This window comes from Zootoca vivipara, chromosome 12 (assembly GCF_963506605.1).
Source record: "Zootoca vivipara chromosome 12, rZooViv1.1, whole genome shotgun sequence".
Taxonomy (NCBI): domain Eukaryota; kingdom Metazoa; phylum Chordata; class Lepidosauria; order Squamata; family Lacertidae; genus Zootoca; species Zootoca vivipara.
Window position 1 is genome coordinate 35,656,068 of NC_083287.1, and position 17,268 is coordinate 35,673,335.

A 17,268-nucleotide genomic window follows, 5' to 3' on the forward strand; every position below is an offset into this window, starting at 1 on the left:
CAGCCTGATAAAGAACTGAAGGAAGAAAGCAGCTCTGCCTCTTTCCACAGGTATCTGAAAGTTGATTTAGGTATCATGTCAGTTAGCAACTATAGTGAACACCACCAGAACCAAACAAGAGAAATTATCAAGAAAATACTGGAGAGAACTTTATGTCCACAAAGGATTTGGGGGGTGCAAGAGGACTGTAATCTGGTCAGTGAGTCAAGTGGTGAATGGAAAATTGTACGGATAACTTCATAAGCACAACACCTTCACTTTCATGTGATTCACTTCTCATCTCAGCAAAGAAGGATTGTGTTGCTATTTATATATTTATTCATTTTATATGTTGTTTTCAACAGAATAATAATAATAATAATAATAATAATAATAATAATAATAAGCCACCACCGAGAAGGCCCTCTGCCTAGTTCCCTGCAACTTGGCTTCTCTCAACGAGGGAACTGCCAGAAGGCCCTCGGTGCTGGACCTCAGAGTCTGGGCAGAACGATGGAGGTGGAGACGCTCCTTCAGGTATACTGGACCGAGGCCATTTAGGGCTTTAAAGGTCAGCACCAACACTTTGAATTGTGCTCGGAAACGTACTGTAGATTTTTCAAGACCGGTGTTATGTGGTCTCGGCGGCCACTCCCAGTCACCAGTCTAGCTGCCGCATTCTGGATTAGTTGTAGTTTCCGAGTCACCTTCAAGGGTAGCCCCACGTAGAGCGCATTGTAGTAGTCCAAGCGGGAGATAACTAGAGCATGCACCACTCTTGCTAGACAGTCTGCAGGCAGGTAGGGTCTGAGCCTGCGTACCAGATGGAGCTGATAGACAGCTGCCCTGGACACAGAATTGACCTGTGCCTCCATGGACAGCTGTGAGTCCAAAATGACTCCCAGGCTGTGCACCTGGTCCTTCAGGGGCACAGTTACCCCATTCAGAACCAGGGAATCCTCCACACCTGCCCGCCTCCTGTCCCCCACAAACAGTACTTCTGTCTTGTCAGGATTCAACCTCAATCTGTTAGCCACCATCCATCCTCCAACCGCCTCCAGGCACTCACACAGGACCTTCACCGCCTTCACTGGTTCTGATTTGAAAGAGAGGTAGAGCTCCTATATTCTTCAGGTACATGTGTACATTTATTTGTTACCATTTAGTTTTTTCTGCTTCAACTGTAACACTTACATAGACACTAGAAAGGGGTTCACAAACACTAAAATGGTTCTCTGGAACTTCCTAAGCTATTTTATTTTGCAGAGCTAAATATATAGCCAAAATGATCTTAGATCCATTTGCCATTTCCTGCAAGCCTGAAGTTCAAAATGTTGGTAATGTGCCAATGATTCAGATTATCAGACTTTTAAAATGTCATTCACACAAATGGTAACTGGATGAATAGGATCTCATCTAGTTGGGCCCTTAGAGTATACTGCCTATTACAAGCATGTCCTTTCTGTCTGTCAGATTTTGGAGGGTATGACACCTGTTTTTAGACTTTTTTAAAACCAATGTAAGACAGTGTTTAGAGTAAGGAGGCATTAAATATGTGGCTGAGAAGGGGCATGGCCTAAGGAGAGTCCCAAGGGCCAGACACAGAATTCTGAAGGGCTGCATATGGCCCCCAGAACTAAGATTCCCTACTGCTGGTCTAGAGCTGGCATCCCCAAACTGCGGCCCTCCAGATGTTTTGTCCTACAACTCCCATGATCCCTAGTTAACAGGACCAGTAGTCAGGGATGATGGAAACTGTAGTCCAAAACATCTGGAGGGCCAAAGTTTGGGGATGCCTGGTCTAGAGCATTTAGATGTGGCAAGGGGTGTGGCCATAGGAGCCATCTCCTAGGGGCCAAGGGATCTTCGCTCCCCCAATAAAATATTTGAGGGGCCTGCCCCCCCCCAAGTTGATGGGTATTGCCATTCAAATAGTGTGCATTTGTGCAGGGTGATTGATTGTGCAGGGTGGGGCTTACCCCTCCTATTTTATTCAAGTTGGCACCACTGGATGTGGCTGAGGAGCAGGTGGGAAACACAGGTTCATATTCCAACACAGCTATGAAGTTTATCAGATGGCTTTCGGCAAATTCTTCTTCTGCTGCTTATGCATTAGATATTAACTCCCAAAATACAACAATAAAGAAAGAACTCACCACACAGTTCTTCTACCTCACTACTGATGCTACTTCCAGAACCCTGCATCATAACCTACCACCATGGCTCCTAAAACAGTAGTAGCCAGGAAGTGGTAGCTGTGGTGGGAAAAAGCAGGTACAAGAGTAACTGGGGCAAAGTCTAAGGAGAGGAAAGGAAGGAGGTCAGCACCAATATTCAGCCCAACAAACAAAGATAAACTTTAAGAGGTGCTTGAACAAATTGCTTCTGTTTACAGAACCTCTCCAAACTGCTAAATGCATTTTGAGTATGGTATATTCTTCATCAGGGGTAATAACCAGTTGTTCCCTTCTGGGAAGGGAGAAAATGAAGAAGCGATGAATCATAATTGCATTTGCACGTACTTTGCATGTGGTAGGTCCCTGGGTCCAATTTTATGTGTTTGTTTTTCATTTAAAGATCAAGGAGAAGATGGTATAAGAAAATGGTGCCTGAGTCCATGAAGAGCTACTTTCAGCCAGAGTGGGCAATACTGAGTTAAAAGGACTTGATAAAAGGCAACTTCTTTTAATGAGTTTTTCTTTTTAGGCACAGCAAAGAGATCTGATGAAGAGCAGTGGAGGCTGATCCATAAGGGCAAATGGGTAGGATTGCCATATTTCAAAAAGTGAAAACCAGGACACCGAAAAAGCTGTTGACTTGTCTAAGAAATTCTTCCCATACATTAATTTCACCTTTGAAATCCCCGTAATGTCTGGAAAAATCTGGACATATGGCAGCCCTACAACTTGCTCCAGCAACCTTGTTCTGCTCTCAGCCAACCTGCCTTTTTATTTATGATTATTTATGATTAGTTGCTGCCATCTTCCTCAGCTTCAGCTTTGTCCCTGTAGAACTCAGTAGGGAGCATGATGGTGACAAAACAAGAATTAGTTGGCCCTGCCTATCATTGACTTTGGCTCCACCTACTGTTGGTCTCCTTGCCCTCAGCTCTTATAAGTCCCAATGGACACCAACCACTGATGAATAGTGTGCTAACAAATTAGAAAACTTGGAGTCTTTCTTTTGGAGTTTACCTCTGTTGGCTCATCCAGACTTGCCAAACTTGCGGGTAACATTCAAGACCTGAAGACAGTAATGTGTACCCTGTCTAATATTAATTGAGGTTTGCTGCTGAGCCGTGTTTTAAATTTTATGTGTTTTTTTTTTCTTATTCACAGTGCCTTGAACCAGACACTTTGATATTAATGGCTGGAGGAGATTTAGTAGGCTATTTTAGTGAAGATGTCTTCCAAAAAAATTCTTCTTTATTATATTACTCATCAAAGAGACATCTGTCCATCAATGTTTAGTCAGAGGAGCCAAGATTATAAATTTTACCTAACTAGTATGGTCAATTGAAGAAGCAATGAAGACTTTTCTCTTGTAATGAAACTGAAGATGTAGTGGAAGCAATAAGGAAACATTTAAAAATATCTGAATACCAGGTAAAAGTAAATTGAAGGAATGCACAGGTAAAATGATGAGTAGATTCTTTTAGCTAGCTGGTACGCACTCATGCCCAAAGTACAATGGCAGTTACAAAAGGTATTACCTTTTTTTCTTAACACCACCACTTATTTTTAATTAAAATCAATGAACACATTTGAGTAGACAGTGCTGCCCAAACTTGAAGGATATGGTGAAACATGAAATCAACACAAAGCAATAAAGTTCATAGAAAATGAAATTTGCTTATCAGCTTTATCAATGAGCTTTTCAACTGTATGTAGATGAAAAGCAGTGGCAAAAGTGGGCAGGAACTGGAAATTTAGAATGCTGGCCAAACCTTGTATTATTTTCCAGAAAAACCTCATCTATTTTATGTCTGTCAGGATGGGGCAAAACCGCCACAGCAATACTGTAGTTGGAAATGTATTCAAAATATATTTTCCTGAGGCTAGAGTTCTATGGCTCAACCCTCTGCTAGTTACGGTAATCTGTTTTATATATGAATGAGAAAATGTTTGCGAATTGCTCAGTATCTAAAGTGAGTAAAAATAGCATTCTTTTATATACAGTAATGGGGAACGTCCCATTCTCCTTGATTAAACATTGAATTTAAAGGCCAATTTGCAGGTTCCTTTAGATTGCATGTGATCATCACAAAACAAGAAGCAGGATTATTAAACTGGCTGCTAGAATTAATATATGTTGCTGTTGAACAACAGCCCCAAGCCTCATTCCACCACCACCCACCACCACCAGTAAAATGCAGTTTCCCCAATGTCTGGGTGCCCACAATGATACTATTTAATGGATGTTGCAGCAGCTAGCAAGCTTTCTCATTGTAGCCATCTTGAAAGGGCAGCAGATACAGCAGTTGCAACAGTAGAGAGGCCGCATTCATTTGTACCTGCAAGAATTTGTACTCCAACCTTCTGAATTCTAAACTCTGTGTTCATCACTACTTCTAACAAACATAGTTTGTACTTTTGCATTGTAGACTGATACTCCTGCAGATGACCCATTTATTGAGCATTCATTTTGGTTTTCTTGCACAAAGCTTACGTAGAAATTAGACTATCTGGTCTTCATTGAGCATTCATCCTGATTTCTTTGCATGGTGTTTATATACCTTCCCACTAATCATTCATTCATTCCACACTTCTAAGTGCATTTCCTTGTCATTTTGCGAACAGCAGTAAGTCTGGTTTGTTGGTTTGTTAAAAAAAAACACAACTGGATTTGTTGTGCTAGGGCAGCACAGCACTTTAATCCATTTTAATAGTTCAACTTGAATGCTTCTTGCAAAATTCTCTCAGTCAGGAGACAACTTTAAGCCCCATCTATGAAAATGTTCTCATGTGTCTTTTGAATCATTATTTGCACTACAGGGTGATTAAGTTAATTAAATGTTACCGTATGTTTGTATATTTTCTTCTTTTAAACATCCTACGACCATTTTGGTGGTAAAGGAATCTCTTGATAAATAATGCATAAAAAATATTCATCCAATTCTCTCCTGTTTTCAGTGTGTACACATAAGTGTCCTGGAAAGGGAAGCTGCTGTCCTGGACAGCAGTGGTGCTGATGAAAGTACCATTCCCTGGCTGGGCGCTGCCATTCTCAGGTTGGCCCTGCATGGAATCTGCCTGACTAAAACACGTTTACCTTCACCATAATTCTTTATGCAATATGGTCTCCATTCTTCAAACAGTATTAATGAACTCCATATAACAGGTAGATTTCCAAATATATCTTTGCTCTCATATCTTTGGCTGGGGCTGATGAGAATTGGAGTTTGTAATCTGGAGAGCCTCCTCTCTGTACTATAGTTTAACCCAGGCATCCCCAAACTGCGACCTTCCAGATGTTTTGGCCTACAACTCCCATGATCCCTAGCTAACAGGACCAGTGGTCAGGGATGATGGGAATTGTAGTCCAAAACATCTGGAGGGCTGAAGTTTGGGGGTGCCTTGTTTAACACTCATAGAATCATACCCTCAAACCAGATAAACTGTAGCCAGGGTGAAAATCAAACTGGCTTATCTATGGGATTAAATTGGCAGGAATAAGACAAATAACAAGATTTACATGGTTTCTAGGTTGACTAGTAATTCTGAAAGCATCTTTAGAGAGAGCCATTTTTTTCTAATCACCCTTTATTCTTGTTTCTCTTAATTGCCTCATTAATGACATGAGCATCTTCCTTTGAGAAAGTAATTGCTGAGAGTGATATATTTCATTCTGTTACTAAATTTTATCTTCTGTTTTTCACACTGACATAAAAAAAACATTATTTGTCACTAGTAACAAATGGTACCAGTTTTTGCTACTGCTAATTAATTTAAGAAACAAAATTTTCTTTCTTCAGATAAAATGCCATACAATTAGGCCATCAACTGTCAAGAAAATAGTTGATAAAATAAAAGCCATTATATTAATTAGAATTAAAATGTTAATCTCAAGAAAGGAAAAATCTCAGTGATGTTAAAGAAAAACATGTAAGTAGAGTTCTCTAAACAGTAAGGAGCTCTGAAAGCCCTCCTGTGTTTTCCCTTGTCAAATAGTAAATAAGATTTCCCCTCATGCAACAAATTACCTGTGCACATCGGCAGAGTGCACATAACCACACCCTACTCCATTATATCCCCGTTCTGCCCTCTTTGACATTGATCGTATGTCAATTGGGTGCACCTAAAATGGTTGCCACCAGTACTGGAACATAGGAAGCTGCTTTATATCAAAACAGACCATTGGTCCATCAAGCTCAGTGTGTCTACCCCAGGCACCCCCAAACTTTGGCCCCCCAGATGTTTTGGCCTACAACTCCCATGATCCCTAACTAACAGGACCAGTGGTCAGGGATGATGGGGATTGTAGTCCAAAACATCTGGAGGGCCAAAGTTTGGGGATGCCTGGTCTATACTGACTGGCAGCAGGCCTCCAGGATTTCAATCTGGGGTCATTTGCAAGGCAGATATCTACCACTGAGCTACAACCCTATCCAAATTCAGCACAATTTAAGTGTGCCATTTCTGTTTGCAATGGCTCTGAATAACTATGTTTGCAAGGTACAATGCAGCTTTTAGCAACACAAGACATTAGGAAGATGAGTTTTTCTTTGTCTGTCCTATGGGACTTCACACGCTGAAAGCATCTCATGTACTGTAGCGTAGCAACACTCTCAGATTGCCCCACTCCCACTATCCATCAGACTTCCAGAGCTGTTTCAGTGCTAGCCAAGGGACCAAGACACTTTTGAATGGGAGTCACTCCCACCTGCCATATTCAAAGCACACTTTTCCAACCTATAGAACTAAAAAAACTATGGATACAATTGGACCATAGATCTATAGTCTGAGTAATACCATCCATCCATAATATATATTGATAGTTATACAGATTTTATAGATCTGCAGTCTGAGTAGGATGAAGACTATAGATTTTATTGATCCTTTAGGCTGGGGCAGTGCATTTTCAGCAGGTAAACATGACTGATGGCCACTGCAGATAGAAGTCAAGCTTGACACCCATTCACAAACAGTAGCACTACCCATCCTTTTTTTTGCTTCAGACCAACTGATGGCAGTGGTCCTACCTTCAAACAGTCTGGATGCAGGTCCATGTCTATAAATTTCATGCTCCAATGCTTTTTTTAAAGAACTGTATATCTATTATTGTTGCCTTGTGGTTCTGTATTTTGTATTTGGTAACTGCCTACCGTCTTCTTCTCTGCAAATGAGCTTGTGGATATATTTTTTCATTGCGGTCTTACATCAGTTTCTAAGGAACATTTCACATTAATGAGCCCAGCAATCATTCAACAGTTACTATGCTGTTCTTGCAAGCTTATGGAATTCAAACAAACAAAATCTCTAGCGACACCTCTTGAAAGTACGTTATGTTGGAATGATATATGACAGCAAAGTGTCATAAATTCAATGTGAGGTAAAAAGTCAGTGTTGCATTCCGTGGCTCCTCTAATGTAGCATTATTATTGCTTCCAACAATAGGCTATACACTAGGAGGGTTTTCCAAACTTGGGTCTCCAGCACTTTTTGGACTACAACTCCCATCATCCCTAACTAGCAAGACCAGTGGTCATGGATGATGGGAACTGTAGTGCAAAACCAGCTGGAGACCCAAACTTGGGAAACCCTTTCCTGAAAGTCAATACTTTGATACAATACTCAGGTAGGTAGCCGTGTTGGTGTGATGCAGTCAAAATAAATAAATAAAAATTTAAAAAATTGTCCAGTAGCACCTTAGAGACCAACTAAGTTTGTTCTGGGTGTAAGCTTCCATGTGCATGCACGAAAAGTATCTGAAGAAGTGTGCATGCACACGAAAGCTTATACCCAGAACAAACTTAGTTGGTCTCTAAGGTGCTACTGGACAATTTTTTATTTATTTTGATACAATATGTTATTTTTCAAGAATAAAAAAGTGGTATGGTTTTTTTATCCATCCTCCACCTTGTCTCATTTCTCACTATCTATTTAACAGCACAATGATTGCATATACTATTTTTTAATGTTTTGAATTAGCATAAGGATAACAAAAGTACTGGTTATATTACCGTTTCTCTGCTAGTAAGACCTAAATATAATCAAGCATTACATTTGCCTCCACAGTGGTTCAGTGTATTGTCTTCCATTAGGCATAGCTAACATACAATCTGCGTGGGACCCAGGTGGCGCTGTGGTTAAACCACTGAGCCTAGGGCTTGCTGCTCAGAAGGTCGGCGGTTCGAATCCCTGTGACGGGGTGAGCTCCCGTTGCTTGGTCCCAGCTCCTGCCAAACTAGCAGTTCGAAAGCACGTCAAAATGCAAGTAGATAAATAGGAACCGCTACAGCGGGAAGGTAAACGGCGTTTCCATGTGCTGCTCTGGTTTGCCAGAAGCGGCTTTGTCATGCTGGCCACATGACCTGGAAGCTATACGCCGGCTCCCTCAGCCAATAATGGGAGATGAGCGCGCAACCCCAGAGTCGGTCACGACTGGACCTAATGGTCAGGGCTCCTTTAACATACAATCTGTGTATCTGAAGAAGTATGCATGCACACGAAAGCTCATACCAATAACAAACTTAATTGGTCTCTAAGGTGCTACTGGAAGGAATTTTTTTATATATAATCTTCAGATTCACTTGATCCTCTTTTCCCAATTTTACTTTGCCTGCTGCAGGATGACCTGCTCATTTGTTCAGCATCTCTGCTTTGCTTTGCTTTGCTGTGCTTTGTTTCATCTGCCTTACATCACAGTCTTGCCTATTCCTCCCAGCATATATGAGCTCTGACCTATGGTTTGTAACCTGGGTCAGGCAGAAATCCTATTTAATGGGAAAGCTGTTGAAATTCATGGAACTTACTTTCACCTAATGAAGTGCTTCTTTGCCTTTTTCTTTATTTGACAATTAGATTTCAAAAGCTGAGCTTTCAAGTTAATTTAACAACAGAAATGCAAGAATTATTTTTAGCATTGCTTTCATCTTTTCTTCTATAGAATATGACTATAGCACTCTTGCAGTTTTATGACAATTGGATCTATGTTTAGCACAACTCTCATTCTATTTAATTCCTGTCAAGAATGTTACACCCTCATTTTACAGCTATTTGTGGGGTTAAGCTGTAGGAACTCTTTCTGGAGATGTAAAATTTCTATTTCCTTAAGTTCCAATTCCTGCTGATTCCTTCCCCAAATAAACACATTCTACACACACACACTGCACTTCAGTATTTTATGATTTGTCTAGATGTAAGGCAGAATTTGGGTGTGATTTGTGGTATTTTGTGAGTCAGGTTGTTACTTGGTAAGAGGGAGACTGAAGAGAGAGGGGAGCCCTGACTTTAAAGATGTTTCAAAATATGCTGGTAGGTTTTTGTTTTCGGGATGTTATTGCTTTATTACATTGTATCATACTTTTGTTTAATATTGTATTTTGATTTCTCAGTTTTATTGTTATGTTGTATTTTTTTGTTTTCTAAACCATTTAGAGGTGATTTTAAGTATTAAGCAGTATACAAATATATGAAATATGGTAAATGAATGTGAAAGGAACTGTACAGCAATGTGGAATAGTCCTACCTCCACTGTTAATTGAGCCAGAGTCTCTCCCCATGTGGAGGAACTCTCCACATAAATCAGCATGGGTGGAAAGCCTTTCTCTATGCCAGGCATCCCCAAACTTCAACCCTCCAGATGTTTTGGACTACAATCCCCATCATCCCTGACCACTGGTCCTGTTAGCTAGGGATCATGGGAGTTGTAGGCCCAAACATCTGGAGGGTTGCAATTTGGGGATGCCTGCTCTATGCCATCCAAATAGTTGAATCTGAAAGAGAAGCATTGCTGCTATAGGTGGCAGGAAGTGTAGACTATCCCATTTTTTCAAAACATGTGAGGGGTACATGTGAACTTCCCACTTGATACGGCTCACTTGTTTATATCACACTCCCGATATTTATCATTTTTCTTATACAGTAATGCAATCTTCAGATTATCATGCTGCTGCATTACGGGACACATCTTCCACTACCAGTTCCACAAGAGTTCATGGAATCACACTGATACTAATTCACTCCTGGTTCTCTGGATTATAAGAGTATTACAGTACCGTACTTGTCATTAAGCATTTGAAATGGCAATTCTATCTCTATGTATTGCTGGTAACATTACCACAAGTTAAGACAAAGTGTAGGTACATCAGTCACTACAACCCATACTTAACATTTATTAACTCAGCCAGGATGTTTAAGGATTGCAAATCCCTTAAGTTATTTTTAAACATTGCCCTTAATTTTTTAAATATAGAATCGGAATATGTTGACATTAAAACATTTCCTGTAATTAGTGAGTGCCTCCAAGAATTCTGCAATGTAACAATGCAAGTATATTCCTTAGAGGCAAGGAGGAGCAAGAGATAAAACCTGTCCCATGTATTAAATGGATTGTTGATGATGAACTAGGACATAGTTTTATCTTCAACAACTGGAAATACACCAAAAGGAAAGTGTACAAAGAAAAATGAATTTTCTCTGCCAAATCTTCTAAAGCACGCCATCAGGGTAATGATCACAAACCAAATTGGCCTACAGTGCAATTATATGTATGTCTACAACAGGCTTCCTCAACCTCGGCCCTCCAGATGTTTTTGGCCTACAACTCCCATGATCCTTAGCTAGCAGGACCTGTGGTCAGGGATGATGGGAATTGTACTCTCAAAACATCTGGAGGGCTGCAGTAGAGGAAAACATGGAAGTAAGTCCTTCTGACTTCAGTGGGGCTTAATCCCAAGCTTTTGTGTACACGATTGCAACCCTAATGATTTCAAACTAATTTAGTAAAATAAACTACCATTAATATGTGTAAAACTTTATCAAGAAATGGGGGTTGCATCCCTGCTTGCTTTATTTGTCAACTCCACTTAACCTTCTCACCAAAGCCACCCACTCCTCCCTTCATACCTTGCCACAGGAATCCCCAACCTTCTTACTCCTTGACAAAGACACCCCCATCCCTGTACTCCTTCTTCAAAGCTACCAACCTTCCTTTAAACCTTGCCCAAAACTACCACCTCTCCCCTCCCCTTAGATCTAGTAAAACCTCCACTTGGTAGCCTGGGCTACCCAATTTCCTGGCTGCTCACTCACTGGCCTGGGCTGCTGTTTCTTCACAAGCCTTGGATGCCCACCTGCCCACCCACCAGCCTGATATGAATGCTGCTAATTAGATAGAGACACAAGCAGTTTCGAATACACATGTAACCATGCGGACAAGCCCATGATCAACCAAACTATTGCTGTCAGGGACTGGTAGGGCTCTGACGAGCGTGTGACAAAGGCAGGGGGACTGGAGGCTGATTCAGGAGAGGGGGCCAGTGATTTATGTGGTTTGGAGTTTGGGGGTTTTGCGGTTAGCAGTTTGAAAGCACGCCAGTGCAAGTAGATAAATAGGTACCACTGTGGTGGGAAGGTAAACAGTGATTTTGTTCGCTCTGGTTTCTGTCATGGTGTTCTACTGCGCTAGAAACGGTTTAGTCATGCTGGCCATGTGACCAGGAAAGCTGTCTGTGGACGAATGTCAGCTGCCTCGGCCTCAAAGCAAGATGAGCGCCGCAACCCCATGGTCGCCTTTGACTGGACTTAACCATCCAGGGGTTCAGTTCTCTTTCCATACTACATAATCACATTCTATGCTACCCATCATGGCTATAAAATGACATTTCCCCTTAAATTATGGGTATTAGGGGCTTATAGAGCATATCTCCCCACCAATATTTTTGTCACTTAAAATAAACCAACTGCCGTTTTTCATCCCACCCTGTGATGCCTTGATACCATAAGTTTTTTGTGGAACCTCAAGGACTTAAATTTTGATCATTTAAAAAGAAAAAATAATAATTTAATTTCACAACTCTCAATTCTCATTACAAAATTTTGATCCAGGAATCAAAGCTATATTTTGACTCAGAGGTAAAAATGAATCCTAGCGATTCAGGATTGCCATCCTACAGCACAAATGTATGCATGCATACAATGGAACTTTCTCCCATGGATCGGATTGCAATCTTAATGAGGGATGCTTAAAATTTGGGTTAAGAGAACCTCCCCCTGCCACACACACAACATATCTCTGTCATGTAATACCTTAAACCTTGTAGAAGGAGCCAGATACACATCATATTTTTCAGTATTTTTATCCATAAAGGTGTATGTATTTCTATTGATTGTACCACTGCAACTGCTTTTACCTATTTATTGTGCTTTATGTTTTGTTCTGAGAGTCATTTAAAAACTCTGAGCTGCTCTAAGAGTCTTTGAACTAATGGAGCACATTAATGAATTAATGTGAAACTAGGGATGGAAGAGAAATTTGATTCAGTTCCCACTTAAAGGGATCTAATTCATACTTTCAAAAACACTATGTGAACCAAAACAGAACCATCCTTTAGCATAGCTGCCAAGTTATCCCTTTTTTAAAGGGATTTTCCCTTATGCTGAATAGGCTTCCTCGCGAGAAAAGGGAAAACTTGGCAGCTATGTCCTTTAGTAGTAGTAGTAGTAGTAGTAGTAGTAGTAGTAGTTTAGTCGTTTCCGACTCTTCGTGACCCGGTGGACCATAGCACGCCAGGCACTCCTGTCTTCCACTGCCTCCCACAGTTTGGTCAAACTCACGTTTGTAGCTTCGAGAACACTGTCCAACCATCTTGTCCTCTGTCGTCCCCTTCTCCTAGTGCCCTCCATCTTTCCCAACATCAGGGTCTTTTCCAGGGAATCTTCTCTTCTCATGAAGTGGTCAAAATATTGGAGCCTCAGCTTCTGTCCTTCCAGTGAGCACTTGGGGCTGATTTCCTTAAGAATGGATAGGTTTGATCTTATTGCAGTCCATGGGACTCTCAAGAGTCTCCTCCAGCACCATAATTCAAAAGCATCAATTCTTCGGCGATCAGCCTTCTTTATGGTCCAGCTCTCTCTTCCATACATCACTACTGGGAAAACCATAGCTTTAATTCCGTTCTCCCACCAAGTAATATGTACCAAAATGTACACATATTACTGAAGATAATATACGAAAATGAATTATATTAGGGGAAATTACATTGCAAAAATGTGTACATTAGGAGAAATTTACACCAAAAAATCTGATGAATTTTCAAAAGGATATATTTTTTTAAAACCATAAACTGATGTGGAAATTTGGAGAAATTAAGATTGGAAAAATAAGAAACTGAAATTGACAGATTCACCCATCCCCATGTTAACTTCATTTAGCCCAGATGGAAACAAATAGGTATACAACTTCATTTCGTAATGATACATTTCAGTTTCCTTTAATCTAGGAAATTTCAAAACATGACCCCTAAATGCTCTGGTAGGATCCTTAGCAGTCTCCTTCCCCTGGCATTTAGGACTTGCTATCCATTTCAGGGGTGGCATAATGCTGTCTTTTCTTCAGAGCTAGTTTCCATGCTATTATCTTAATCCATCTTTGGCTGTTCCTGTGCTGTTCAATCATCATACTCTAATAATATAAAACATATATTAGGTAACAGAACAGAACAGTAATTTGCTTCAATCTAATTGTGCCCGCAATCGGGATAATTCTAAGAAAGTGTCCTCCTTTATCTCATCATCTCTCTCTGCATCAAAGAAATAGATATGTGATTTTTTGCTCTCATTTGCAGTTTTGACAGGAAAGGCTTCCAATTTTTGCATTTCTAGTAGCTGAAGAGCAATGCTATGGCCCAGTTTAAGGTTGACAGAGTATACATAGCTACAACTTCTAAGGGTGCTTCCAAAAAATGGCTATTTTTAAGTTTTAAATTTAGACTGCACGTTTATAGTTGATTTGGTCAACCTCAACAAACCTCTCTCCCCCCCCCCCATTGGACTTTTTTTTTGCAAAAAGGAAAGTGACAGGAAAATGCACTGGGAAGCTTGAGATTGCACTTGCTTTGAAGCATTAGCTAACCACCCTGCTAACAAATCAGAATGAATGCTCAATAAACAATCAACATTATCTAATCTCTCCATAAACAAAAGCTCAATAAACAGGTCATCTAGAAGTGACCCAAGAGTTATTGCATTAGAAGTAGAATGGTTGCACAAGTAGAGCATCTCAAGACTGCAACAAATGATTCCTTTAAGGACTTGTGTAACACCACTTTCTTATTCAGATGTGGATTTTTACACTAGAACCTCCTTTCCAGCAGCCAGGAGTGAGATATAAATCCCCCAATGGATTATTACAGGTCCAAGCACTGAATATTTTACCTAAGCCCTAACCCTTCACCTTCTTAAAAAAAATCACTTACAGTCTGGATTCCTTCTGAAAATGGATCTAAATTTGCAACTATACATATTAATCAGCTTTAAAAAACTTTATGAGTTTTTTCCTGCAGAAGCTCAGTGTTCTATCCTTATATATCTTTTTCTTCTCACTCTCTTTGGTACCTCTTCTTCTCCAATGTCCTTGCTTTGTTCTTATTATTTTGTATTTGGTTTCCATGTAAGGCAACAACCACTTGTTTCCCCACTTTAATTTAGGACATGCATTAAGCATACTTGGCATACTGTCACTTTTTCCAGCTTAAGAAACTGATTACAAGCAGTAGCCATCTATATACAGGGTACGTCTATAAGCACTTATTTTACTATTATAAGCAGCTACCCATAGTAAGTATGTATATGGAATACAGTACCATCAGCTGAATGGCTTTTGCTTAATATTGCAGTACTAGTCAATGGTAACAGTTATTTCTGCCTGCTTCTCCATGGTCTATCTTTAGCAAATACAGTAAAGTCATGGAAAACAAATTGTTTTCCATCTAGTCTGGGCTTATTATGGTGCTCAGCAGCCCCATCACCCCTGAATGCCAAAGTACAAAATGTTAAGGCCATTTAGTTCTGTCCTTTATCACAGCCATTACATATACATATATTTATATCTACATCTATATCTATATCTATTTCTATCTTAGTAGAACAGCCTCAGGTGTGGCATTCTAAGATTTTGACCTAGCTAATGTGTGTAGCCATTTTCAAGCTTAAAGTGGCAAAGAGAATCTTTTATTTTTGCAGTACTCTTGTTCTATGCTCTAATGTGCTTTTCATGTTTTTTAAAATGGATGTACAAGTTGACATCTAGGTTTAGTCAGTAAGTTGGCAAAGAAATCTAGCAAGCCTGCCAATGTTACCAAGTGTGAAGAACTCCCAGAAAGCTTAGGGGAGGTAGGTTCTGAACCAGGTGAGGGTAGCCAATGGGTGGGTCTAAAACCCCTGGTGAGTTAGAGACTTGTTACTTGTGTGATTGATAGGTCGAACAATCAACGCTGAACCCCGGAAAGTGAGGGAGATAAGATTTGCCCCACTGGCAAGATCCAGTTCCCCATGCCTGCTATAGGTGATATTTCAGATGACCTTTAAAAACCAATGTGCAAGATCAAAACTGGGGCCTAAGCTTCTAATTCCCAACACGAATCACTTCTTAACAAGGACCTGTAGATCATGTGGGATTTAGTAATATGATTCTGCATCACATTTCCAAGTGAGAAAGATTGGGAATTCACACATTAACTTTTGTGAGCGAGCCAGGCTGGAACACTAGGAACTGATATCCCTGTCTATGTAGTTATTGAAGAACAAATTACAGCACATTATATGCACATTTACTCAGAAGTAACAAGAGGGCATACTCCTTTGTAAGTGCATTTAGGTTTGCGCTATTATGCAAATATAAAACCTTCTTGGGCCAGAACGTATACTTGCTCTCCCCCCGGCCCCCATTCTCCTGCATAAAAAATGTTCAGGCATTCACATAAAGCAGGCATCCCCAAACTTCGGCCCTCCAGATGTTTTGGACTACAATTCCCATCATCCCTGACCACTGGTCCTCATAGCTAGGGATCATGGGAGTTGTAGGCCAAAACATCTGGAGGGCCGAAGTTTGGGGATGCCTGACATAAAGAATATAAGGGAAAGGTGACTGCAATGTCACATATGGAAATGGTGTAACATTTTGCATGGAAAGGTCCATCTTAATTGTCGCCACTACTGTGAAACAGTACCAGCCTTTTATTGGCTAATTAATATTTTATGTCTCTCTCTTCCTCTCCCCAGGAGATTTTGCAGTACTGTTAAGTACAGGTCTTTCTTCAAAGATTGCCATTTTAATGAACTTCTTAAGTGCTCTAACTGCTTTCATAGGACTTTACATTGGCCTTTCAATATCAAAAGATCCTTGCATTAATTACTACACCACACTGACTTTCTGTCAGCGTCCAACAGTTGGATAGCTTAGCTCATAAATATGGTGCTGTACTATTGCATCAAGTCTCTGGATGCTTCCGGACTACTGCTAATTTCGGGTAGGATTCAATTATATAACAGCAAATGTAGGTTGCACAATTAAAGTTGATTTGCAGCTCTTGTGCAACAAACCCACTTCCAACCAAAGTAGGACTTTCTGCTATAAGGAAAGCGTTTATCAAACAGTCTTTTCTTGGAAGGATTCCTTTAAAAACCCTATTCATGTAAACTTCCAGTAATAGTGATGGCGTAAGAGCTGAAATCTCAGAACTGAACTATATTTCTCATTTCATGACGTAGAAAACTATGTTCCAAGCTTACTACAGATTTGAATCTTATATTTAGAAACCTTGGGTTTAAAAGTCTTTACTAATGAAGTTTGTCATGTTTCCCATAAGACTCAGCCTGCCCATCCAGTCCCAGATATTAATATATTTGGCTCTCTTACTGCTGCCTCATTCTTTTTTTAGCTTCCTGAAATGACTCACATCCAGACACAGAGGCCCTGGTTGATGTTTCTGCTACAGAACCTTGGATTACTATTAGGCTGGTTCTCCCTCTTGCTTCTTACTATATTCTTTCTAACCTTCTCACCTTGTACATGGGCAGGACTCTTGTAGGCTGATGGCAGTAATGGATATTTGGATCACAAGCATTGTTTGATTGTTTTCAGTGCAGAAATCAGGATCACATTGATCTTATGATAGGAAAGAAGGAATGAGATGTCAAGGAGATGAGTAAATATATAACCTATATAATCTGAAAGCAGCCTTGTATGGGGAAGCTTTTTAATGTTTAATGTTTTATTATGTCTAACTATATGTTAGATGCTGCCCAGAGTGGCTGGGGCAACCCAGTCAGATGGATGGGGTACTTC

General features: G+C 40.2%; 1 protein-coding gene across 1 annotated transcript; it reads left to right on the forward strand.

The window, feature by feature from the left end:
- SLC39A12 (solute carrier family 39 member 12) lies at positions 1-17,011 on the forward strand. Its single transcript, XM_035129852.2, is given in 12 exon segments — positions 1-195; positions 3,318-3,394; positions 3,396-3,511; positions 3,514-3,584; positions 5,112-5,319; positions 7,312-7,476; positions 9,088-9,111; positions 9,114-9,208; positions 9,210-9,233; positions 14,673-14,763; positions 16,203-16,355; positions 16,815-17,011. Coding segments are annotated over 12 exon segments (1,341 nt in total). The 5' UTR covers positions 1-75.
- The last annotated feature ends 257 nt before the right edge of the window (positions 17,012-17,268 follow it).